This window comes from Rhinopithecus roxellana, chromosome 8 (assembly GCF_007565055.1).
Source record: "Rhinopithecus roxellana isolate Shanxi Qingling chromosome 8, ASM756505v1, whole genome shotgun sequence".
Classification (NCBI taxonomy): domain Eukaryota; kingdom Metazoa; phylum Chordata; class Mammalia; order Primates; family Cercopithecidae; genus Rhinopithecus; species Rhinopithecus roxellana.
In genome coordinates, this window is record NC_044556.1 from 36,092,373 (window position 1) to 36,119,786 (window position 27,414).

A 27,414-nucleotide genomic window follows, 5' to 3' on the forward strand; every position below is an offset into this window, starting at 1 on the left:
CTATGAGCCATCTGTTGAGATGCTGAAGTGCTTCTACGTAACACTTCCTTCTAAAGGTAGATCACTATAATGGAGTTTTACCATTTAAAAAATTATAACTCATGTATAAAAGGTTGCATATTTTTGGTAATCAACTTCTAGTTCAGCAACCTTGCTTTCTATGTTTCTGTCTTCACAGGAATTATCAGTGAGATTTTTTTTAAAGGACTTTAAATAGTAACATATTTATTGTAGATTTGCTAAGTATTAAATACTTTACACTGTGCAAGTACCTTACATGATAACCTCATTTAATCTTAACAACCCTATTATGTAGTTATTATCCCCACTTGTAGTTATTATTCCCATAAATGGGTTAACAAGTGAGGAAATTATATACAAAGAGCTAATAAGTGGCAGGGCCAAAGATTTGAACTCAGAAAAGTCTGACCTCAATCCCTGGACTCTTCAGAAATCCACCTCTAAACCTCACAAATCTTCCTGCTTATTAGAAAATATGCAACTGATACTCTAATTTTGAATGAATACATGCTTTACATGTAATAACCAAGTTTCTAAATTATGTTTATTTAAAAGTATCATTAAAATGTTCAAGCTTTCAATTTGCCTCAAGAGATTCTTCAAAATTAGCCAGGTGTGGTGGTGGGCACCTGTAATCCCAGCTACTCAGGAGGCTGAGGCAGGAGAATCACTTGAACCCAGGAGGTGGAAGTTGCAGTGAGCCAAGATGGTGGCACTGCACTCCAGCCTGGGCAACACAGCGAAATTCTGTCTCAAAAAAAGAAAAAAAAAAAGAGATTCTTCAAAGTGGGTAACTTAATGAGCAAGAATTATAAGTAGACTATTAGAGCTTTCATTAACATATGCATATGCATGTGTATAACAGGATGCTGCATTACAGAATCTATATCATCAGAGGCATGGCATGGTCGATTATAGACATTGAGGACCTGAAAATGTACTGAGGATTTAATATATTAAGTTGCACAACAGATAAACTATCAATGATGCTTGTGATAGGACACATAGCACTGTGTTAGGAACCACAACTCAGATGATCTATACAGAAACCATGCTTCCATGGCTTCCACATAGAACATGGGAACCATGTTGTATGATGGAAATGGATGAGTAGGCATATACTTAAATTTTTCATGCTGAATTACATGGCATATTGTGTGCATGCATCGTTCACCAACAACTATACAGTTATCAGGATTAACTCAAAATTGTAAACTAACAAAACATTTATCCACAGTTCAACAAAAACTCACAGTTTATTTTTCTTCCTTCAACAACAAAGAAAACCTAGAAACTGAAAGTCTCCAGTAAAGTTCTTTTATTTGGATTTAACCTAAAATAGTTTGATCTCTCTTTGACAGAGAAATGAAATCTCCAATTCTATAGACTACAATGTAAAAATATTGAATTTGCATATTTCCAATAAAAGATATTTGCTTCATGCTTTGGGCATCTACCATAGTTGCCCAAAAGACTATGGCCAGTAAACGTAATTGTCACAGTACAGAAGTGCACATAATAAATTTACTAACTTACAAAATTATCCTTGTGTTACCAAAACACAGTGTCTTTAGTCGGCTGACTATTCATGTTGCTTGAAAAGCATGAAAATACAGGTTTTTAGCATGCACGCCCACTTGGAAAAGGACTTGTTCCTCTGGAAACACCATTCATTCGCTTTGGCAGAGCTGAGAGCACCTGTGCATGTGAACAAGCAGGTGGGTATCTCACTGGTTTCTGCAGTCATCTCTTTCCTTGATAGGTAAGTTTTGATACCAGTCAGGGGAGAGTCCAGGCATTTAACTCAGCTTATGATTTAATTTTCCACAGCTAAGAAAACAAAATCACCAAAGTAAGTTAGTTCTAGGAAAACCAGGTGGGATTTATAGGTACACTTACATGACTGTAAACAAAGAATCCTTTATAAAAGAAGAAAACGTATCAAGTCTGGCAATAGCAACCATAGAACATCATAGAGAAAAAACATTTAAAACTTCCAGGATCAAAAATAATACAATGCAGCTCATGAACTGGTTTTCATTCATTCTACCTCTGTACATTTCCCAGGATAAGAGTAAGACCGTTACCCAGCTCAGGCTATTAAACTGATGTGAAATTCAAACTTGATTTTTTTTGTTCCATTCAAGAGCACTGTCTGTTACACTTGTGTAAAATGAGAACACCAAAGCTTTGAAAGAAAAGCCTGTGGACCACCAATCAAAATGCCTATTTCTTTACCTCAAGAGTTATTTCCATGCTAGAAACACACACACACACACACGTGTGAAGAACACAGATTTCCGTACATAGTAATTTTTAAGACTAAGATGCTACAGAGTGGTGGGGATACTTACTCTTATATTAAATCCTAGAAGATCACTTATAACACCTGAGACAGCAGAAAGGATAACTACTCTTGTGATATTGTAGATTAAGGGATTCATTGTCAGTCCATAGAGTCTAAATGGTGTGTCTAGCTCCTACAAAAAACATCAAAGAATTGAAATGAGATACATGTTTTCTCAAAGCTACTCAGTGGCTTCTTGCTGTGTTTTTGTCTTGGGTGTAGATGAATGCTTAAGGCTGCCTTTCTTTAATATTCAAAGAGCTACCTTCAAAACATCCATAACGTGTTCTCACCTACTTTTCTACTAAGATTTTTTAGGTGAATTTGAGTAATATGTCATTTGTGGTTTAAAATATATAAAATATGATACACATCAGCAATCATCAGAACCCGGGTAACAAAATTGGAAATTTTTTCATAGTAGTTATTAACCCAAAATCATCAGGTCAGCATTTTGAATCTACACAGCCTAGCATCTATCTCTTACTGGGTTCTGAGAAGTAAAACATTAATTAATTTATTTAAAACAGGCTAACTCACTTTATTTTTCTGGTATAAAACCACCATATGGTGGCCACAGCTAGAGCCTGGGTCCTCTACATGGAGACTCTGGTATGGGTCTTTAGGCCATAGTCAGTGAATTCCAGATAGGGAGACTTGGTGAACATGTCTCTCTCCAGAGGTTGGGGGTGAAATAGCTGTAGGTATTGGAGATGGCATCAAAGTTGCCCTTGGCAAAATTGGCCAGGGTAGCAGCGCAGTCCCCAAAGTACAGCAATGGTGGGTATCCACCATCAGCAACAGATTCTTGGGCACAGGGGCTAAGATGCTACCAATGCCTCTGGAGGCAAGGATGAGGCCACCAGGACAGAGATGCAGGCTGCCAGTCACCTTGCAAGGGTAGTGTGAGTATGGGGCTTGCTAATCTTGTTCCCCCAGTAGCCTCCTCACACAGGGAGGATAAAGAGCTTGACCATGATTATAGCCCTATGGATATTGCTGGATACCTCCGTGGAGCACTAACACCCAGAACAACATAGCCACTGTAGTCCTCGATGATGACAAATGCCTTGAACCTGGTCCTTTATGCACAGGGAGAAGAGGCGTATCTCCTCCAGGGGCTTGATCTTCATGTCCTTGACCAGATGGCCCAACTTGGTGATGGGAAGCCACTCTTTGTCCTTAACCTTGCCTCCAGGAGCTCTGTGACCTCAGCTCTGGTCCTAACCACCACTGTGACCCCTACCCCTGATGCCACTGTGGAAGAGTCCACTTCCAGGACTCCTCCCAACCCAAGGTATCATCTGCCATTTAACGTTTTCTCAGAGAAGAGACTGATTTAACTTAAATGATAGTAAAAGTGTATCACAGCCTATGACTTACTTTCAACAACTTGGTGGACAGCTTTAATACATTGTTTACTAGAGTAAGCTGTTCTTTCTTATTTGGCTTTTTTTCCATCTTAAGATACAAATTAATCTAAGGGAAGGAATAGAAATTAAGGTAAATTTCTTAGAAAAAAATATATGTATACTGCATAAAATCTGGCATATTTCAAAGGTCATGTTTTCAAGTAAAATAAATTTTGAAATTCCAATAACTATTGATACAGAGAATATATGTCACGTACTCTAGCCCCCAGCCCTGATCAGTCTCATTCTGGCAAAGAAAAACTACTTAGTGATGAAAAAATAATTAATGATGAAGCAATTTAAATATCAAAACAATGAAAAATTTTAATATTACTTGCAATATAACATAATTAGCACATAAGCACCTTGAGTTCAAAATCTATATCTTATTCATCTCACTATCCCCCTAGATAATCTAACATCCTCATTAAACATGGAAGAAGATAGCTCCTTTTACTTTACTAATTCCTTATATATTGCCTTGTATGAAGAATTCTCCAGTATGATTCTAAGACAAAACAAAAAACAAAAAACAAAAACGAACGATAAATGTTTGTATTCAAAGTTTATGGAAAAACTTGAAATTAAAAACAAAATTACAAAAAAAAAACACTTTATACTACTCTATTTACAAGAGATATTTCTCAATCTTAGTATCTATTCACATACTGAAAACCAAGTATTTTCCAAACATTGAATCATGTATTCTATGTCTGATACAGAAGAATTCAAGAAGCTTATTATACATGCTAAATGACACGTACTCTAAAGATCTAATACTTGACATAGAGTATGAGATTAAAAGCATGCTCCATTACCACCAATAAAAATCTCTCTATAGTATACAAAATCTTTTCAATCCATTAGATCTTAATTCTCACAATCCTGGGAGCAAGAGGAGATATTACATCCATTTTATTAGGGATAAGCAACTACAGAGCAGCAAAGTGACTTGTGAGGTCCTTTAGCTAGAATGTGATAGCTAGACAGTGATTAAACCCTGAATCCTCTGCAGGGACCTTACAGTGTATTACGCTACCCCTAACCACTAAACCCAATTGACAGGACTGATCAATACCTGTTCTGTAAGTAATATCGAAACATTGCTGTATTTCTTATTGGTTTCAGACCCCAATGAGGCCAGACGCAATAAGAAAAGTAGTAAAGCTGTTTCCCAGATCAAAAACTCCCAGTTATAAGCATCATTCAGGAATGTTTTGTGTCCTTGGAGAACCTATATAAAGGATCAAAAAAAAAAGTTAAGTTTTTCATTTACCTTAAAATCATATAATTACTTTTACTCTGTCAATTTAAGAACACTTCCAAAAATCCAATATTTTAATACTCAAAGCAGAAGAGCTTTAATACTCAAAGTATTACCTATTTATTTAATCATTATATATTTCTTTAAGTTTTCTAGATTTTCTCCTTTAGCAAGGGTCTAGAAGTAACAAAGAAGGAAAATACCACAAATAAAATAAGACAAATGCATTTGCAACTACTAACTATCAGTGTGTCCACTCACAACGATTTGGCAACCATTATTCAAAGTAATAACTTTGCATTATGTCAAGTGAGCTCCCTAAAATATGTGGCTCATCCCACTGGTATGACTAGAAAGTCCTAATGATCAGTTCTTTATTCTGTTTTAGGCTCCAAATTAACAATAGCAGCAGCAACTATGTGTCAGATTTTCTGGTAAAAGGTTTTTGTTTTTAAATTTGTTGACTTAAAAGTAAAGAAATTTACTCAACAAGCCCAAAGTAAGATGGAATTTACTGAAAAACATACAGATAATGCTCACAGAAACCTTGTGAAAAACAGGAAGTCACCAAGCAGCTGCCCTCTCCATCTCGCTTCCCCCAGGGCTACGTAGGCTCCCATCTCCACTCCTCTTAGCCAGCTCCATTGCCTTACAAGACCTTTGTTTTCTGCCTCCCCACTGAGTTTGACTCATATTAGCTTTGGCTTGTCATGGCACCCTAGCAGCAGACTTCTCAAGATAAAATGTGGAAATCAGAAAGCAACAGAATCCTAAAAGTGCTGAAAGGAAATAACTGGCAACCTGGAATTCGATTCCTGGTAAAAAATATATATATATTCAAAAGTGAAAGTGATAAAATATATTTTCAAACAAGCAAAAACTGAGGGAATTCATCGCCAGCAGACTGTCACTAAAATAAATACTAAAGGAGTTACTCAGGTAGGAGGAAAATGATCCCAGAGAGAAACACAGAAATTCAGGAAATAATAAAAAGCAATGGAAAAGGTAAATATGTGAGTAAATATAAATGATTAATTACACAAAACAATAATAATTACATCTTGTGATTTTAAAATATATGTGAAATTAAGGTGAAGGACAATAATACAAAAGGTGAAAAAGTAAATGGGTGAACTGTTCTAAGGGCCTAGCATTATCAAGAGAGTGATAAATTAATCATTTTATTAGACTATAAAAAATTAAGCATGCATGTTGTAATCTCTTTACTACGTAAAACAATAGTAAAAGAATATATAACAATAGGATTAAGTGGAATATTTAAAAATATTTGGTTAATAAAAAGATGACAAGAGGAGTGAAAAAGGAAAATTAGCAGGTAGCAAAAGTAAGAACCAAATATATTTGTGGTTATGGTAATAACATTACGTTTAAATGGGCCAGACACTAAGACTAAGTGTGAGGATGGATTAAAAAACAAGCAACCCAGCTGGGCACAGTGTCTCATGCCTATAATCCCAGCACTCTTGGGAGGCGGAAGCAGGAGGATCCCTTGAAGTCAGGAGTTCAAGGCCAGCCTGGGGAACAAATCCAGACTCCACTTCTACAAAAAATTAAAAAATTAGCCAGGCTAGGTAGCATGTGCTTGTAGTCCCAGCTACCAAAAAAAAAAAAAAAAAAAAAAAAAAAAGAAGAAGGAACGAACGAACACCAAGCAACCATAAGAGGACATGCTGATTATGAGAGACACAACTAAAATATGAGAACAAAAGAATAAAAACAGGTAGACAAAGATATAACATGTGGAAATGAATCAAGACAGCTGGTGCAATGAAATTAACATCAAATCAATAAGAAACATTACAAAGAGAGACATTCTGTAGGGTCATGAAAGGCAAAGCCTGACATTTTTCCAGATTAAAGGAGACTAGAGACATGACAATTAAATGCAATATGTAATTCTGAATTGGATCCTGGACTCAGAAAAAAAAATAAATCATTATAAAGGACATAAAAGTCAATTGCCCAAAAAGATGGATTATAAAACTAAATCTGGTTGTACCCCGTTACACATAAAGCAAAAATTGACAGAAGAGGACACATAGACAAATCCACAATCAGACTTGAACACACCTCTACCAATGGCTGACAGAATAAGCAGACCAAAAAATTCAGTAAGGATGTAGGTAATTTGATACATATAGGACACTGCTTTCAACAATGACAGAATATAAATCTTTTCAATGTGCTAACGGAAAATTTAATGAAACTGAATATATGCTGGATAATAAAGTAAACCTCTACATATTTAAAAGGACTGAAAATATTCAGAGTATGCTTTGACCACAGTAGAATTACATTAAAATTCAATAAATGCAAAAGTATAAGATAAACCTGTAACAACTTCTAATGCAGAAAGCACAGAAGTGCTTTACAAAAAGGAGACCCTATCAAAAGGATAGAGGAGGGGGTTTCTAGGGGCTCCCACTGGCCAAATTTGGGACAATGTAGGCATCAAAGCAAATATAGTAACAGATTTTTTTTTTTTTTGTAGAGATGGGTCCTCATTATGTGGCCCAGGTTGGTCTTCAACTCCTGGCCTCACACAATCCTCCCACATTAGCCTCCCAAAGTGCTGGGATTACAGGTGTTAAGCTACTATGCCCAGCCTATAGTAATAGATTTTAACCCACTGTATAAAAATGAGAATACATGATTCCACAGTATAATAAATAAATGAATGAATAAATGAGAGGGAAAGAAATGAAAGATCTACCTTGGAGTGACAACTGATAAATACAGAAGGAATAATGTAGTCAGAAAATCAATATTTTACAATCATACAATAGTTTTATATCACTTAATAATTACCAACTAAAATTAGAGTGATCTTACAGTTTGAAAGGACTTCAAAATTACTTGTATTCCCATTTTGAAAAGTTAGAAAAATTATCAAATATCCAAAATAGTAAAAAATGTAGATGTATTAAAAATACATACTTAAAGACAGTGACCTAAGTCTAAAACAGAAAGTGAACCCTATATTAGAATTTTCGTTTTTCCTTAAAGCAGATGTGAAACTTTTACCTGAGCACAACAAATGAAAGCAATCGAAAGCGTCAGTAGGAAGACTGAGGATACAACCACATCAACTGAACGCTGTGGCCCCCGTCTCTGTGGAGTGAGACACGTGTTAATGTTTTAGATTACTGGCAGACAGCAACCGCCCTCACATCATTTACTCTTGAGTTGTACTACATTCGTGTGAAAATGTTTATAAGAAGTTTCTGAGACAGGATTTTAACATATTCAGTACATAAAGTCATCAACTTTAAGTACTGAAATCCATGCATTTCCAAATTAAGGGTGACTGATTCATTGACATGCTGGAATATTTCCCAAAAAAGCTGGAATATTTCCCAAAAAAGTCAGAAAAATATACACTATTTAATTATCACTTTGCCCCTAGGAAATTTAGATTTTCTTTTCCCTTTCTAAGCTCTTCTTTACCTACCCCTACCAGCTTTACAGAGATGACATCCAACTTGCTGTCCAGCAAGTCTGTCAGCTGCTGGTATGATCTGCCTGACACCCAGAACTACACTGTCTACTGAGTAACTGCTGCCAGGAGCTTCAGTGAGCATATTCTTGCACATACTCTATTGTTAATCAAATAAAACTCACCTTTAGATAGGAACGCAGTGATAACCATATTTTAATATTCTCCACCTTCTTAAGTCTGAAATGAGGTATTTCATATTTCCTAGCTTTCCTGGCAGAAGTAATATGGCTGAAGAGTTTTGCAAATAAAAATCTCTAGAAGAGGTTTAAAAAAAAATCACAGTGAAATGTATGTATGTGTCTGTGTATTCACACAATTGCCAATGATATTCACAGAATACAAAAATGTTAAAAAGAATGAAGTTCTAATCAGTGATCACTAAGATGGGCAGTGAAAATTTTCATTAATAGCTCATTACCCTGTTGTTTCCAAAGCACATTACATAGCAATATACTTCTTCACAATGTGGTACACTCAACATTTGCAAGGAATATTCTTTGGAGACCCCCAAAGAATGGTTGGCATTTGTGGATCCACTACTTCACAAACTCAAATGTTTATACATCATTCTGCCTTATTCCCAAATTAAATTTCTATTCAAAATCACATTTCTGGGACTGGGCATGGTGGCTCATGCCCTGTAATCCCAGCACTTCGGGAGGAAAAACAGGGGAATCACTTGAGCCCTGGAGTTCAAGACAAGCCTGGGCAACAAAGTAAGACCTCACCTCTACAAAAATACAAAAAATTAGTCGGGTGTGGTGGTGCAGGCCTGTAGTCCCAGCTACTCGGGAGGCTGAGCTGGAAGGACTGCTTGATCCTCAGGAGGTCAAGGCTGGAGTGAGCCGTGATCACACCACTGCACTCCAACCTGGGCAACAGAGCGAGACCCTGTCTCAAAAAAATAAAATAAATCACACTTCTTCTGCATATCACCAATATTTTAAACCCTCCATCCATAATTTTTATCAAATTTCAACTTATGTATTTCTCACTTGGCCATTTTTCACAAAAACATTATCACATGTAGATCATTATTTTATTCTACGGATAAAAAACAAAAAAGGGACATTGAGGTAGAGAACCTAAGCAGTTGGCTAGGCTCACTCACTGGCTAAGCCACTTATTCTACACGTGGGGCCTGGCAAAATTTCAGATTACAATGTGTAATATGTAAATAGTCAATAACACAAACAATAAATCCACAAATATCAAAAGTCCACTTATCAATCCTTTATTGCCCACATCAGCTTGAAGAGAGACCAAATCAAGAGAACAAAAACAACTCAATGGAATATCATATACAAAAACAGAGGTAAAAAATTTTACTTATTTCTCCACTGACCTGTTTATATGTTCTCTCTGCCACACACATCATGAAAAAAAACATCCAAGTAAGACATAATCTTTCAAAAAAATTAATTATGGACAAAACAATAATAGGTGTAACAGGTGGTGCCCCACAAAAGAGAGTCAAGATCTCCTCAGCTGAAATGGACTTTAACTGGTCAAGGCTCTTCTCACGGAAAAGTCGATGTAAGAATGGAAAAAATGCTAATCCAATAGTGACAACATTTCCCAGCATCTGATAACCTACTCCTTGCTGATAGGCATTGACCTGTGAATTATTTAAAATTTCTATTATTATTGTGTAGCTAAATGGAGTTACAAAGCAGTATTTATCAAACACTATTTAGACTATTAAAAACACATTCTAAAAGTTGAAATACAAATGACATACAGATTTATGACTTTTAAATCTTATTAAAAATTGGGATTCAATGAGATAGGAATATCTGTAGAGCATACCTGAACAGTTGACTGTGCAATAATAGAGACCAGGTATAACAAATAATATATATACTACCATGTAAAGACTCTGACTACAAAATTACATATATATGTTAATAATATATTACATATAATATGTATGATATATATATGTGCTTCAAAAGCAGAGTCATACTGTTTTAATCACTAAGAGATTCTTATAAAATAGCTCCTGATCACTTAGTATATTTTTTGAAAAATCAGGAAACATATTCAATCTTACCCTGCTCATGATGATGCCACTTATTTCCAACACAGACATATCCATCTTTTTGCACTCATTCCCCTCCCAGATTATTGCACTAACTCGATCAGAGGAAGGACTTGAATTCTGAAGCCAGAATAAATGATTCTGAGAAGAAAAATATAAAATTGTTTCTATCCATGCTTTATTGCCTCCATTAGTTTTTCTTTCCCAGGCTCCATTCATTTGCCAGCACTCTAATAACCGCTTCTATAATGCTGGTCCTTTTTCTCTTTTTTTTTTTTTTTTGAGACAGGGTGTCACTATGTTGCCCAGGTTGGTCTCAAACTCCTGGGCTCAAGCAATCCTCCCATCTGCCTCCCTCTGCACAGCCTTCTGTGTAGCAAGGACCACAATCACATACCACCATGGCCCGCTAGGTCCATTTTTCTTCACTAAGCCATTCTCTTACCTAGGGAGAGACTAAATGTCTTCTGTTATGAGGAGAGATAGCAGTCCATGATCTCCAAGGTTGCTTCCCTCTCTAAAGGTATGGAAGTGAGGATAAGCTTAGTGTAGTCATGGGCTATTAAGAAAGAATTTCTAGAGCTACGAGATTACACTAGGAGTAATAGGAAGTAAAGGAAGATACTAAAAGGCCTTATACATCACATGAATGACTGAGGAGTTAAGTCTGTTTCTGGTCTAACCAGGACACAGAGAATTAGTGAGGCTTAGAAAAGCTCAAGTGGAGACAGTCACAATAAAAACAGCTCCCTCTCCTCCTCTGCCATATCATGTCTCATTCTTTAAGTACTAGCTCAAGTCCCATTTCACCACCATGGTCCTCTCTGACAGCCTCAGCCTTACTAACTTTGCCCTTCTCTGAAATGAAAAACTTTTACAGTTTGTATCAGACAAATTAGCATCTTATTATATGGTGCTTTTATGTTGTCCTCTACTTATTTCCTATATAATTATCTTGTTCCCAAACTAAAATATAACCTTCTAGAAAAGGACCATCTGGCATATATTTTCTCTTTCTACCAAAAGGCTTAGCATAATGCCAACAAGCATTTATTGATTTGAATCACTGATTTAACTGATTCACTGACTTATACAACTCGTATTTACTAAGCACCTACTATGTATCATGCCTGTGGATACAATGGAGAACAAGACAGATGTCCTTGCTATCAAGGAGCTTATAGACTTCTGAAGGAAGTTACTACACAGCATGGTAAGGAAAAGCAAGAGTGCTTTAGGAGTATATAGGAAAGGCTTCCTGAAGGAAGCATCACTCAGGCCAAGACCTGCCTGGAAATAAAAAGGAATGAACCAAAAGAATGGGCATTAGAGAAAATTATGTCCCAGGCAAAGAAACCTGTATGCATAAGGGCCCAGAGGCACATGAGGCCTGGTTACATATCAGGAACAAAGAAAGTTAGTCGAGCCAAGTTCACCATGTGAGGAGCAGGGACAGAATGGTCAGAGATGAAACTGTATTAGAACAAATAAAGGAACAGAAGCAAGCAATCCAGAAAGAAGAAAAAAGGATTTTAAAGGAAGTGGCATTATCAGATTTGTATTTTACAAGTATCACTCTGGCTGTAGCAAGGAAAATGAAAGGAACAGAGGTAACCCTACAGAAGTTACCGTAATAGCTTCTTATCTTATCCAGTTGAGATAAGATGATGGCCTGCACCAAGCAGGGTGACCACAGAGATGCAGGTATTTAGAGAGCTGAATCAAAAGAACATAAGCGATTAAGGGTAGAAAGAATGGGGCCAGCTGGGCATAGCGGCTCATGCCTGTAGTCCCAGCACTTTCGGAGGCCGAGGTGAGTGGATCACTTGAGGTCAGGAGTTCAAGACCAGCCTGGCCAACATGGTAAAACCCCATCTCTACTAAAAATACAAAAATTAGCCAGGTGTGGTGGCGGGCAGCAGCCGCCTGTAATCCTAGCTACTCAGGAGGCTGAGGCAGGAGAATCACTTGAGCCTAGAAGGTGGAGGTTACAGTGAGCTGAAATTGTGCCACTGTACTCCAGCCCGGGTGACAGAGTAAGACTTCATCTAAAAAAAAAAGGGGGGGGGTCAAGAATGACTCCAAGCTTTTTGACTTGGGTGGGTAGTATAGTATTAAGAAACACAGGGAATAAAAGAATAATAGGCTAGGTGAACAGGATTGGAAAATGATTTATTGCATTTGACATGGTGAGTTTACCACACTCAATTATTCTTATATATGTCTTAAAATTATACTGCAAATCTCAAAGGAGGGGAATGCTAAGGAGATCAAGATCATCATGATGCTATGCATAACTACTGAAAGCAATGTAATTTAGATGAATCTTCAGGCTGAATGCAAAAAATATTTAGCCTCACTGCAAAATCAGAAAAAGTGGCATAAAATTTTAATGAGAACCAGGTATGGTGGCTCACCCCTGTAATCCCAACACTTTGTGAGGCTAAGGTGGGAGGACTGTTTGAACCCAGAAGTTCAAGACCAGCCTAAGCAAGATAGTGCGACCCTATCTCTACAAAAAATTTAAAAATTAGCCAAGCTTGGTGGTTAATCAGGAGGCTGAAGTGGGAGGATCACTTGAGCTGGGGAGGTTAAGGCTTCAGTGAGTCATGATTGCACCACTGCACTCCAGCCTGGGCAACAGAGTGAGCTCTGTCTCAAAAAGAAAAAAAAAAAAAAACTTTAATGAGAAAATTTACATTGTTTCTGGTTCATTTTTTAAAAATTATATACATTTAATGAAGTGGTTTTTTAAATGAAAACGTATCACCTAAATCAATGGTATCTTTGAATCAAGAAAATTTGATAATTAAGCAAATATGTATCCATCATTCACTATTTGCAAGTCAATGTGGCAATATTTAGCCTAAAGAACAAAAACCTAAGAATCATAACAATGACTGACATTAAGCAACTGAAAGGTTGATATGAGAACTATTTCTTCATCATTCAATCTATCCAGAAGTGGAATAAGCTGTATCATTAAATAACAAGCACTCCAGCTCCAGAAGTATTTAAGAAGAGGCCAATTGATCATCTGATGGAGATATTAACAATAATGCTAACATTTATTGGGTATTTACTCTTGCCAGGTATTATGCTATGTACTTTATATTATCTGATTAGCTATTTCACACTATTCCTAAGAAGTAGGAACTATTATCACCACACAACAGATGGTAAAAAATTTACACAGATATAGAATGAATCTCTACAATGGTTGGAAGGTTGAAATACCTTCTCATGACTGATTTTATGACATTAATATAAAACCTGAAATTAAAACCGTTATTTATTTTATGCACTATTCAAAAAGCAAGCAGTACCATTTCCTAGTAATTCATATGTAACACTGTGATGTTCATGGAAATATAAGGTATATTTTCTACATGCAAACTTTACTCATACAAAATACAAAACACACGTTAAGGACCATTCTAAGGAAAATAATAAGAAAAAGTAATATAAAAAAAATTTAGGTTAGGGCAACTCTAGATTACTTCTCCCTGAATTCTAATCCCAACATCTTCACTTACAGGCTATGCTCAATTTCCTCACCTCTAAACTGGGGATAATAATAGTATCTACCCTACAGGATTATTGTAAAGTTAAATGAGATAACAGAATGCCTGACACACAGTAAGAACACAATAAGTACTAGCTATTTTTATCATGCCTGCACAGACCTGCTGAAATACATCCTCTTTGGGGTCACGTTTGGTCCCTGAGTGAAGGGTATTCACATGAACCCCCTCACTGTCACTGGTGACAGATGACCGGCACTCTGGGCCATGCAGCAGGTCGTCCCATAACATATCCTCAGTCTCCGAGTCATGGCGGGTGCTTTCTGAGTCTCTTCTTGACATGTTGAGGCTTCGAGAGCCACCACTCACACCAGATCTAGAGCCCTTTAAAGGAAAACAAAGAGGAAAAAATGTTCTTCATCTTTAAAAATAATTATATGTGAAATAAAATTAAAACAAGTTATCTACAGCAATGGCTTGAAAGCCTTCAAAAGTCAATCACCATGAATTCATTTTTTCACAGGGCTTCACATAACAATAATGCTTTTTTATTTTTTGATACAGGGTCACACTCTGTCACCCAGGCTGGAGTGCAGTGGCATGATCATAGCCCACTGCAACCTCAAACTCTTGGGCTCAAGCGATCCTCCTGCCTCAGCCTCCTGAGTAGCTGGCACTACAGGTACATACCATCACACCCGGATATATATATATATATATATTTTTTTTGTAAAGATGGGGTCTCATTTTGTTGCCTAGGCTGGTCTCAGACTCCTGGTCTCAAGCTATCCACCCACCTCAACCTCTCAAAGTGTTGGGATTACAGGCGTGAGCCACCATGTCTGGCCAATAATAGATTTTAATATTTAAATGTTAAACTCTGATGTCTCTAGCTAGCAGGACTCCCTCTAAGAAGCTATTGCCAAGTTACAGAACTGTTCAACTAAGGTGTTCTGGGAAGGGAGTGATTGCTATAAGCACACCAAGATGACCAACTCAATTGGCTTAGCTGAGCTTTTTGACACACACAAAGTGTCCCCAACTCTAAATATTGTGAACTTGACTACAGACCTACTCAGCTCCAAAATGTTAAAGGATAATCAGGCAAAGAAAAGTACAAACATAAATATGAAAGTTATTCCATGATCACAATTGCCTTGTTCATCAAAACAAAAGAAAAACCACACCACCACCATCTACTCTGCTCACCTCTGACTTACAATTTTCCAAATAATATAATATGCCCTTTAGCTCTCATGATGAGATTTACTACTCCCATCTTTCAGAACTCCTTTCTCAAAAATCTGTCTTCATCAGTGTCAATCCAATTTATGATGTTTAAAAATAAACCTCATATTCCAAGTGAATATTTAATAATCTCATTATTCAGGGATTAAGTAACCTCTTTCTGGGCATCATCTGTGATACTTTTAAGCTCAGGGTCAATGTAGAAAAATATTCTTTCTAGGTGTGTAGTCATTAAAAGCTGCCAGATAAGGAGATAGATAATTGGAGACAAGGAAAGGGCTAGCAATTATTAATGTAAACGCAACTTTAGGGCAACCAATAAAAAAAGGAATGGATAAAGTTATTACACTCAAAAATACACCTTGATTTCTCAGGGATACTTTACCTGGCTAAAGGCTGCTGATTCAAATTCTGATTCAGCCAGACTATCTGAATCCCGCACAATATGACACCACCTTGTAGTGGTTTTCTTTACCTGCCAAAAATCAAACCAACAAACAATAGGAAGATATGTTAAATGCTTTGTTACTAACTTCAATGATTTAGTCCTATACTTTCATAAACTAAAATAGAAATTACCTGAGAGTTTAGGTGCCTTGAAAGTATTGATTTTCTATTCTTAACTTCACAACCATTGTCACTTGAGGCCCCTTCCACACTCCTACGCAGTAATATCATCTGTGTCCGTGCTTCACCATCTTCCTCACTTGACAGGTCATCAGACACCCCATTACCCAAACGCCTAAAAGCCTCCTACAAAGAGAACAGCAATATCTTCACAGGGGACAGCCCAAAATATTCTAATAAGCTGCATGTGTAAAAACAAAAAAATCATACAAAAACTACCAAGCAGCAAAAGTAAACTAACCCAAAACTGAATAAATCCACATATTATTTAATCTCAATTAAGAAAAATATTAACTTGAAACTAAATAACCTAAATGAAGAGGCAGTGTTACGAAGTATTCAAAAACCAAGACTCAAGTCAAACTCTAAGCCTGAATCACAACTCTTCTACTTACTAGATACATAACCTTGAGCAATTTACTAAATCTGTCTGGAGCTGAGTTTCCTCATCTGAAAAGAAATGATAATAAAAGCATCTATTTCACAGGTTTGTTGAAAATAAATGAGGTAAGTTAGTATATGTAAAGTACTTAGAACAATGCCTGGTTACAGTAATGGCTCAATAATTATTAGACTAAATGCCACGATCTAACCAACAAGAAAACAGTTTAAAACTATAAAGTAAAAGCATATAGCTAGTTTTAGACATAGAGCAGACCATCTCTACCTAAACCTACAAAATAATTTCCCAAACTCTTACTATACTGTCACTGCTTCTCTGGAATATGACACAGCACCCTCTTCACTAATCTGTTTATTAAATCTACTAGCCTACTGCTAAGGCTGGATAACTCGCAAAATTAATAACAAGTCTAGTACTAGAAATTTTAAGACTAAGTTCCAGTCTTCATGTGATAGCTTCTTTTCATATCCTGTGGTTTTACTTGTTAGGACAAATTTACAAACCTACTAGTATCTATTTTATATCTCTAACAGAGTCTTAATAGGAAAATGTTACATGAGGGAAAAAAAGGCTTGTTAAATCCATCTAAATCTTACCCTATGGCACTTTTCTCCATCTGAAAATTTTGCTTTCTCTCTTGTTTGCCACATTCTAATCTCTGGTCGACATTGTCTCTTCTTAATGATAGGACGGACACAACTTGGGTCATTGTCAGTTTCAGTCCCTTTGTTAGATATTAATTTTACTCTTTTAATCCTATTTTTAAAAAGAAAAAAAGGAAAAGAAGATTAGTTTTTTGAAAATAACACCTTTCATGAAACCACTTTCTTCTAAGGAATACGCTATATTATTCTGGAAATCAAGAAAATTCAGGAATCATATTTTTCAGGATTTTAGCTTGCTAAGTAAGGGTGTAGAATGACAAAATATTCAATCACAGACTCAGAATGTGAGTCTATTCTTCAAAGACTCAGGTCAATTAACTGAAAGGAAGCGTATACTTTTCAGTGTTGCACAAAAGTAGGTTCATAGTCCTCTCCACATCTTCTCAAACACAATGCAACTCCTACCTTATATCGTCTGTTACTACTACTCCACTAGCCCAGCAGACTTAGGGTGCACATGACCTACTGAGACACCAGCTGAGTGGCCAGGGAGTGCTTGTGCCACCCCTACTGCAAAGCCAGGCAGTGTTGCTCACAGCCCAGGAAGAGACAGAAGAGTAAAAAGGACCAGCTCAGCCAGAGTAGAATAAGGGACCACAGTCCTGAGGCCCCCATTCCAGGACCTAACTTATGGACGACATTTCTAGACACATCTTGGACCCAAATGCAACCAGCACATTTGAAGGGAAGGATCCAGTCTCAGCAGGAGTCATCACCTGCTGACCAAAGAGCCCTTGGGCTCAAACAGTAGCCAGGCAGTACTCACTGTGGGTCTTGGGTGAGACTCAGAGCCATACTGGCCTCAGGAGTGACCCAGTATATTCCCAGCTGTGGTGGCTACAGGGAGAGACTCTTTCTGCTTGAGGAAAAGAGGGAAGAGTAAAGGGAACCCTGTCTTACAGGCAGGGTACGAGCTCAATCACAGTGGGGTAGAGCACCAAGTGTGCTCTTGAGGTCCCTGATTCTAGGCCATAGCTCCTGGATGGTATTTCTGGACCCACCCTGGGCCAGAGGGGAGCACACTGCCCTGAAGGGAGACACCCAGGCCTATCAGCATTGACTGCAAGCTAACCAAAGAGCCCTTGGACCTTGAGTGAACATCAGCGACAGCCGCTGCAGTACTTGCTGCAGGCCTGGGGCAGTGGTGGCCATGGGGAGAGATTCCTCTGCTTGAGGAAATGGGAGAGAAGAGTGAGGAGTTTGTCTTTTGGTTTGGGTGCGAGCTCAGCTGCCATAGAACACAGCGACAGGTAGATTCCTAAGGTTCTCAATGCCAGGCCCTGACAGCATCTCCGGATCTGCCCAGAGCCAGGGGTAACTTGCTGCCCTAAAAGGAAGGACATAAGCCTGGCTGAATCTGCCCTTGGGCTTTGAGTAAACATAGGTGGTAGACAGGCAAGTGGTCACCATGTGGACCTTGGGCAAGACCCAGTGCTGTGCTGGCTTCAGGCGTGACCCAGGCCAGTCCCAGTATTAATGGCCACAGAGGTGCTGTGTCACCCCCTCCTGGCTCCAAGCAGCTCAGCAGAGAGAGAGAGAGACTCCATTTGTTTGGGAGAAAGTTAGGGAAGAGAACAAGAGTCTCTGCCTGGCAATCCAGAGAATTCTCCCAGATCTGACCCAACACCACCAAGGCAGTAACCTCTACAAGTCTACAGCAGCTGCGGCATTACTGGGCTTAGGGTGCCCCTGAATGCAGATACAGCTGCAGTGACCAAAGACTTAGATCACAACACCCAATTCTCCTCTAATACTTGGAAAGCCTTCCCAAGAAGGACATGTACAAAGATGCCCAGACTGTGAAGACTACAATAAACATCTAACCATTCAGTGCGCAGACAGTAATGAACATCCATAAGCATCAAGACCATCAAAGAAAAAATGACCTCACCAAACCAACTAATAAGATATAATAAGTGACCAATTCTAGAGAGACAGAAATATACAACCTTAGAGACAGAAAATTCAAAATAGCTATTTTTGGCCAGGCACAGTGGCTTATGCCTGTAATCCCAGCACTTCGTGAGGCCAAGGGACAGGTGGATCACTTGAGCCAAGGAGTTCAAAACCAGCCTGGGCAACATGGCAAAACCTCATCTTTACAAAAAACAAAAAAATTAGCTGGGTGCAATGGCATGTGCCTGTAGTCCCAGCTACGTGGGAGGCTGAGGCAGGAGGATCACTTGAGCCTGGGAGGTGGAGACTGCAGTGAGCCAAGATTGTACCATTGAAAAAAAAAAAAGCTATTTTGAGGAAACACAAAGAAATTCAAGAATACACAGAAGGAATTCAGAATGCTATCAGATAAATTTAACAAAGAGAGTGAAATAACTAAAAAAAAAAAAAAAAAACCACCAATTCTGGAGCTGAAAAATGCAACTGACATACTGAAGAATGCATCAGAGTCTCTTAACAGCAGAATTAATCAAGCAGAAGAATGAATCAGTGCGCTTGATGACAGATTGTTTAAAAATACAGAAGAGATGAAAGAAAAAGAATAAAAAAGAATGAATACACCTAAAAATTCTGGAAAATAGCCTCAAAACAGCAAATCTAAGAGTTACTGACCTTAAAGAGGAGGTAGAGAGAGAGATAGGAGTATAAAGTTTATTCAAAGGCATAATAACAGAAAAGTTCCCAAATCTAGAGTAAGATACCAATATTCAAGTACAAGAAGGTCATACAATACCAAACAGATTTAACCCAAAGAAGAATACCTCAAGGCATTTAACAATCAAACCCTCACAGATCAAGGATAAAGAAAGGATCCTGAAAGCAGCAAGAGAAAAGAAACAAATAGCATACAAAGATGCTCCAATATGTCTGGTAGCAGACTTCTCAGTGCAAACCTTATAGGCTAGGAGAGAGTGGTATGACATATTTATTTACTTATTTCTTTTTACTTTTTTTTTTTTTAAGATGGGGATCTCAGTTGCCCAGGCTGGAGTTCACTGTCATAATGACAGCTCACTACCGCCTCAACGTCCTTGGCTCAGGTGATCTTCTTATCTCAACCTCCAGCATAGCTGGCACCACAGGCACATGTCACCACACCCAGCTAATTTTTTATTTTTATTTTTATAGAGATTGGGTCTCCCTAATGTTGCCCAGGTTGGTCTTGAACTTCTGGCCTCAAGCAATCCTCCCATCTTGGCCTCCCAAAGTGCTGGGATTATAGGCATGAGCCACTATGTGCAGCCAGTCTGACATATTTAAACTGCTAAAGGAAAAACCTTTTTATTCTAGAATAGTATATCCAGCAAAAATAAACTTCAAACAAGAAGGAAAAATAAAGATATCCCCAGAAAAAAACAAAAGCTGAAGGATTTCATCAACAACAGACCTGCCTACAAGAAATGCAAAAGAGAGTTCTTCAAATTGAAAGAAAAGACATTAATGAGCAATAAGCAACCATCTGAAGGTAGAAAACTCATTAGTAATAGTAAGTACACAATAAAGACAGAATATTATAACTCTGTAATTGTTGTGTGTAAACTATTCATATCTTCAATAGAAAGACTAAAAGATGAACCAATGTAAAAGAATACAACATTCCAAGACACAGACAGTACAAAAAGATATAAATACAAACAACAAAAAGTTAAAAAGCAAGGGAACAGAATGAAAGTGTACAGTTTGTATTACTTTTCTCTTTGCTGGTTTATGAGTTTGTTTGCTTGTTTATGCAATCAGTGTCATCAGTTTAAAAATAATAGGTTATAAAATATTATTTGCAAGCCTCAATGTAACCCCAAATTTAAAGAAAAAACAGATACACACACAAAAAAAAGAAATAAATTTTAAAATACCACTAGAGAAAATCACCGTTCACTAAGAGGAAGACGAGAAAGAACGAAAGAAAAGAAGATCACAAATGAACCAGAAAACAACTAACAAAGTGGCAAGAGTAAGTCCTTACTTATCACTAAGGGCATGGAATGTAAATGAACTAAACTTTCTAATCAAAAGACATAGAGTGGCTTAATGAATTAAAAAAACAAAATCCATGATCTGTTACCTACAAGAAACAAACTTTACCTATAAACATACACACAGGCTGAAAATAAGGCAATGGAAAAAGATATTCCATGCCAATAGAAACTAAAAATTAGCAGGAGTAGTATATTAGTCCATTTTCATGCTGCTGATGAAGACACACCCAAGATTGGGAAGAAAAAGAGATTTAACTGGACTTACAGCTCCACATGGCTGGGGAGGCCCCTCAGAATTATGGCGGGAGGTAAAAGGCACTTCTTACATGGTGGTGGCAAGAGAAAATGAGGAAGAAGCAAAAGCGGAAACCCCTGATAAACCCATCAGATCCTGTGAGACTTATTCACTATCACAAGAACAGCATGGGAAAGACCAGCCCCCATGATTCAATTACCCTCCCCGGGCCCCTCCCACAACCCATTGGAATTCTGGGAGATACAACTCAAGTTGAGATTTGGGTGGGGACACAGCCAAACCATATCATTCTGCTCCTTGCCTCTCCAAACTTCATGTCCTCACATTTCAAAACCAATCATCCCTTCCCAATACTCCCCCAAAGTCTTAACTCATTTCAACATTAACCCAAAAGTCCAGCGTCCAAAATCTCATCTGAGACAAGGCAAGTCCCTTCAACCTATGAGCCTGTAAAATCAAAAGCAGGCTAGTTACTTCCTAGATACAATGGGGGTACAAGTATTGGGAAATACAGACATTCCAAACGGGAGAAATTGGCCAAAACAAAGGGGTTACAGGGCCCTTGCAAGTCCAAAATCCAGTGAGGCAATCAAATTTTAAAGCTCCAAAATGATCTCCTTTGACTCCAGGTCTCACATCCAGGTTACGCTGATGCAAAAGGTGGGTTCACATAGTCTTGGGCAGCTCTGTCCTTGTGGCTTTGCAGGGTAAAGCCTCCCTCCTGGCTGCTTTCACAGGCTGGTGTTGAGTGCCTGGGGCTTTTCTAGGAGCACAGTGCAAGCTGTTGGTGGATCTACCATTCTGGGGTCTGGAGGATGGTGGCCTTCTTCTCACAGCTCCACTAGGCAGTACCCCAGTAGGGACTCTGTGTGGGGGCTCCAACTCCACCTTTCCCCTTCCACACTGCCCTCACAGAGGTTCTCCATAAGGGTCCTGCCCCTGCAGCAAACTATTGCCTGGGCATCCATCTTCTGAAATCTAGGCAGAGGTTCCCAAACCTCAATTCTTGACTTCTGTGCACCTGCAGGCTCAACACCATGTGGAAGCTGCCAAGGTTTGGAGCTTCCACCCTCTGAAGCCATAGTCTGAGCTGTACATTGGAGTACATTGGCTCCATGGCTGGAGCAACTGGGACACAGGACACCAAGTCCCAAGGCTGCACACAGCATGAGGACCCTGGGTCCGGACCATGAACCACTTTTTCTTCCTAGGCCTCCAGGCCTATGATGGGAGGGGCTACCATAAAAGTATCTGACATGGCCTGGAAACATTTTCCCCATTGCTTGGGGATTAATGTTAGGCTCCTTGCTACTTATGCAAATTTCTATAGCCAGTTTGAATTTCTCCCCAGAAAATGGGTTTTTCTTTTCTTCTTCTTTTTTTTTTTGAGACAGAGTCTCGTTCTGTCGCGCAGGCTGGAGTGCAGTGGCATGATCTCAGCTCACTGCAAACTCCGCCTCTTGGGTTCAAGCAACTCCCCTGCTTCAGCCTTCCAGGTAGCTGGGATTACAGGCACCCACCATCACGCCTGGCTAATTTTTGTATTTTTTTAGTAGAGACGGGGTTTCACCATGTTGGCCAGGTTGGTCTTGAACTCCTGACCTCAGGTGATCTGCCCACCTTGGCCTCCCAAAGTGCTGGGATTACAGGCATGAGCCACCGTGCCCAGCCTGGGTTTTTCTTTTCTATTGCACAGTCAAGGTGCAAATTTTCCAAACTTTTATGCTCTGCTTCCCTTATAAAACCGAATGCCTTTAGCCACACCCAAATCACCTCTTTAATGCTTTGCTGCTTCGATTTTTTTTCCGCCAGATACCCTAAATCATCTATCTTAAGTTCAAAGTTCCACAAATCCCTAAGGCAGGGGTAAAATGCCACCAGTCTTTTTGCCAAAACATAACAAGGGTCACCTTCTCTTCAGTTCCCAACAAGTTCCTCATCTCCATCTGTTACCACCTCAGCCTGGATCTTATTGTTCATATCACTATCAGCATTTCTGTCAAAGCCATTCAACAAATCTCTAGGAGGTTCCAAACTTTCCCACATTTCATGTCTTCTTCTGAGCACTCCAAACTGTTCCAACCTTTGCCTGTAACCCAGTTCCAAAGTTGTTTCCACATTTTCAGGTATCTTTTCAGCAATGCCCCACTCTACTGGTACCCATTTACTATATTAGTTCATTTTCATGCTGCTGATAAAGACATACCTGAGACTGAGAAGAAGAAGAGGTTTAACTGGACTTACAGTTCCACAAGGCTGGGGAGGCTTCAGAATCACAGCAGGAGGTGAAAGGCACTTCTTATATGGCGGCAGCAAGAGAAAATGAGGAAGAAGCAAAAAGCGGAAACTCCTGATAAACCCATCAGATCTTGTGAGACTTATTCACTATCACGAGACTAGCACAGGAAAGACCAGCCCCCATGATTCAATTACCTCCCCCTGGCTCCCTCCCGCAATACATGGGAATGCTGGGAAATGATAATTCGAGTTGATATTTGGGTGGAGACACAGCCTAACCATATCAAGTAGCTACACTTATATCAGACAAAATAGATTTTAACTATAAAAAGAGTTAAAGAAGGTCATGATATAATGATAAAGGGGTCAATGCAGCAAAAGGACATAATAATTGTAAATATATATGCACCCAACACTGAAGCACCCAGATACATAAAGCGAATATCAACAAAAAACATTGGACTTTACTACACTACAGACCAAATAGACCTGACAGACATTTACCGAACATTTCACTTATCGGCTATGGAATACACATTTTTCTCCTCAGTGCATGAATCATTTTCAGGGATATACCATATTATAGCCACAAAACAAATCTTAAAACATTCCAGAAATTTAAAATGATATCAAGTATCACCAGAAGGGTACAGCCTCCCTCCTGACTGCTTTCACAGGCTGGTGTTGAGTGTCTGTGGCTTTTCCAGGCACACAGTGCAAGCTATCAGTGGATTTACCATTCTGGGGTCTTGAAGACCATGGCCTGCTTCTCACAGCTCCACTAGGCAGTGCCCCAGTGAGGACTCTATGTGGGGGTGCCCATCCCACATTCCCCTTCCACACTGCCCTAGCAAAAGTTTGCCATGAGTGCCCTGCCCTGGCAGCAAACTTCTGCCTGGACATCCAAGCATTTCCACACATCCTGTGAAATCTAGGCAGAGGTTCCCAAATCTCAATTCTTGACTTCTGTGCACCTCTACAAAAAATACAAAAAATTAGGGAGGGATGTGGTGGCACATGCCTGTGGTCCCAGCTACATGGGGGGCTCACACACAAGAATCACTTGAACTGGGAAGCAGAGGTTGCACTGAGCCAAGATCACGCCACTGCACTCAAGCTTGGGCAACAGAGTGAGGCTCTGTCTCAAATATTAATAACAATAAGATAAAATGAAATAAATAAATAAAAAGATCATTCATCATGACCAAGTAGGGTTATACCAGGGATGCAAGGATGGTTCAACATACATACAAGTCAATTAATGTGACACATCATACCAACAGAATGAAGGAAAAAACCATATAATCATTTCAAATGATGATGAAAAAGCATTTGATAAAATTCAATATCCCTTCATGATAATAATTCTCAAAAATCAGGGTACAGAAGGAACATACTTCAAAAGAACAAAAGTCACATGACAGACCCACAGCTGGTATCATGCTGAATGAGGAAAAACTGAAAGCCTTTCCTCTAAGATCTGGAAAATGACAAGGATGCCCACTTTCATCACTGTTATTCAATATAGTACTAGAAGTCCTAGCTAAAGCAATCAGACAAGAGACAGAAATAAAAGGCATACAAATTGGAAAAGAAGAATTCAAATTACCTTTGTCTATAGATGATACGATCTTATATTTGGAAAAACCTAAAGATTCCACCAAAAAACTATCAGAACTGATAAATTCATTAAAGTTACAGGATACAAAATCAACATAAAAAATCAATAGCATTTCTACATGCCAACAGCAAACAATTTAAAAAAGAAATCAAGAAAGTGATACGATTTCTAACAGTTACAAATAAACACTGAGCAATTAACTTAACCAAAGAAGTGAAAGATCTCTATAATGAAAACTATAAAACATTGATTTAAGAAATTGAAGAGAATGCAAAAAATATGGAAAGATATTCCATAGTTTATGAACTGGAAAAAACATTATTGTTAAAAATATCCATACTAACCAAAGCAGTCTATAGATTCAATGCAATCCCTATAAAAATACCAATGACATTCTTCATAGAAATAGAAAAAACAGGCCGGGCGCGGTGGCTCAAGCCTGTAATCCCAGCACTTTGGGAGGCCGAGACGGGCGGATCATGAGGTCAGGAGATCGAGACCATCCTGGCTAACACGGTGAAACCCCGTCTCTACCAAAAAAATACAAAAATCTAGCCGGGCGCGGTGGCGGGCGCCTGTAGTCCCAGCTACTCGGGAGGCTGAGGCAGGAGAATGGCGGGAACCCGGGAGGCGGAGCTTGCAGTGAGCTGAGATCCGGCCACTGCACTCCAGCCCTGGCGACAGAGCCAGACTCCGTCTCCAAAAAAAAAAAAAAAAAAAAAAAAAAAAAAAAAAAAAAAAAAAAAAAAAAAGAAATAGAAAAAACAATCCTAAAACTTATATGGAATCAGCCAGGAGCGGTGGCTCACACCTGTAATCCCAGCACTTTGGGAGGCCGAGGTGGGCGGATCACCTGAGGTCAGGAGTTTGAGACCAGCCTGGCCAACATGGTGAAACCCTGCCTCTACTAAATTAGCCAGGCGTGGTGGTGGGTGCCTGTAATCCCAGCTATTTGGGAGGCTGAAGCAGGAGAATTGCTTGACCCTGGGAGGCAGAGGTTGTAATGAGCTGAGATCACACCATTTGCACTCTAGCCTGGGCAAAAGAAGAAGACTTCGTCTCAAAAATAATAATAATAATAATATGGAATCACAAAAGACCCAAAATAACCAAAGATATCCTAAGTAAAAATAACAAAACTGAAAGAATCACATTACCTGACTTCAAATTGTACTACAGCACTATACTAACCAAAGGAGCACGGTAGTGGCATAAAAACACATAGGCCAACAGAACAGAATTGAGAACCCAGAAATAAATCCATACATCTACAGTGAACTCTTTTTTTTTTTTTTTCTTTGAGACAGGGTCACGCTCTGTCATGTAGGCTGGAGTGCAGTGGTGAGATCTTGGCTCGCTGCAACCTCTGCCTCCCAGGTTCAAGCGATTCTCCTGCTTCCACCTCCCGAGTAGCTGGGATTATAGGCACCCACCACCACGCATGGATAATTCTTGCATTTTTAGTAGAGACAAGTCTTGAACTCCTGACCTCAAATAATCCCCCCACCTCAGCCTCCCAAAGTGCTGGGATTACAGGCATGAGCCACTGTGCCCGGCCAACAGTGAACTCAGTTTTGACAAAGATGCCAAGAACATACATTGGAGAAAGGACAGGCTCTTCAATAAATGGTGCTGGAAAAACTGAATATCCACATGCAGAAGAATGAAATTACACCCTTATCTCTCACCATATGCAAAAATCAAATAAAAGTGAATTAAAAAACTAAATCTAGGACCCCAAACTATGAAATCACTAAAAGAAAACATTAGGGAAATTCTCCAGATATCAGTCTGGGCAAAGATTTCTTAAATAATACTCCACAAACACAGGCAACCAAAGCAAACTGGACAAATGAGATCACATCAAGTTAAAAAGCTTCTATATAGCAAAGGAAACAATCAACCAAGTGAAAAGACAACTCACAGAATGAGAGAAAGTCTTTGCAAATTATCCATCTGACAAGGGATTAATAACCAGAATATATAAGGAGCTCAAACAATTCTATAGGAAAAATCTAATAATCTGATTTTAAAATAGGCAAAAGATCTAAATAGACATTTCTCAAAAGAAGACATACAAATGCCAAACAGGTATATGAAAAGGTGCTCATATCATTGATCACAGAAATGCAAATCAAAACCACAATGAGATATCATCTCACCTCAGTTAAAATGGTTTTTATCCAAAAGATAGGCAATAGCAATGCTGGAAAGGATATGGAGAAAAGGGAACCCCCATACACTGTTGGTGGGAATGTAAAGTAGTACAACCACTATGAAGAACAGCTTGGAGGT

At 38.7% G+C, this 27,414-nt stretch overlaps 1 protein-coding gene across 7 annotated transcripts in view; it reads right to left on the reverse strand.

The window, feature by feature from the left end:
* Positions 1–1,261: 1,261 nt before the first annotated feature.
* Positions 1,262–27,414, reverse strand: part of PHTF1 (putative homeodomain transcription factor 1) — a 61,930-nt gene continuing 35,777 nt past the window's right edge. For 6 of the 7 annotated variants that reach the window (XM_030935110.1, XM_030935113.1, XM_010371985.2 and 3 more), the window contains 12 exons: positions 17,004–17,163; positions 15,957–16,130; positions 15,763–15,852; positions 14,292–14,513; positions 10,618–10,746; positions 9,910–10,182; positions 8,687–8,818; positions 8,090–8,176; positions 4,859–5,014; positions 3,752–3,847; positions 2,376–2,501; positions 1,262–1,851 (listed from right to left, as the gene is read on the reverse strand). In XM_030935110.1, the coding sequence (XP_030790970.1) occupies positions 1,831–1,851; positions 2,376–2,501; positions 3,752–3,847; positions 4,859–5,014; positions 8,090–8,176; positions 8,687–8,818; positions 9,910–10,182; positions 10,618–10,746; positions 14,292–14,513; positions 15,763–15,852; positions 15,957–16,130; positions 17,004–17,163 (1,666 nt within the window). In that variant the 3' untranslated portion in view covers positions 1,262–1,830. Of the gene's footprint in view, positions 1,852–2,375; positions 2,502–3,751; positions 4,289–4,858; positions 5,015–8,089; positions 8,177–8,686; positions 8,819–9,909; positions 10,183–10,617; positions 10,747–14,291; positions 14,514–15,762; positions 15,853–15,956; positions 16,131–17,003; positions 17,164–27,414 lie in introns of those variants that run through there. The other variant, XM_030935114.1, reaches the window with a different exon arrangement.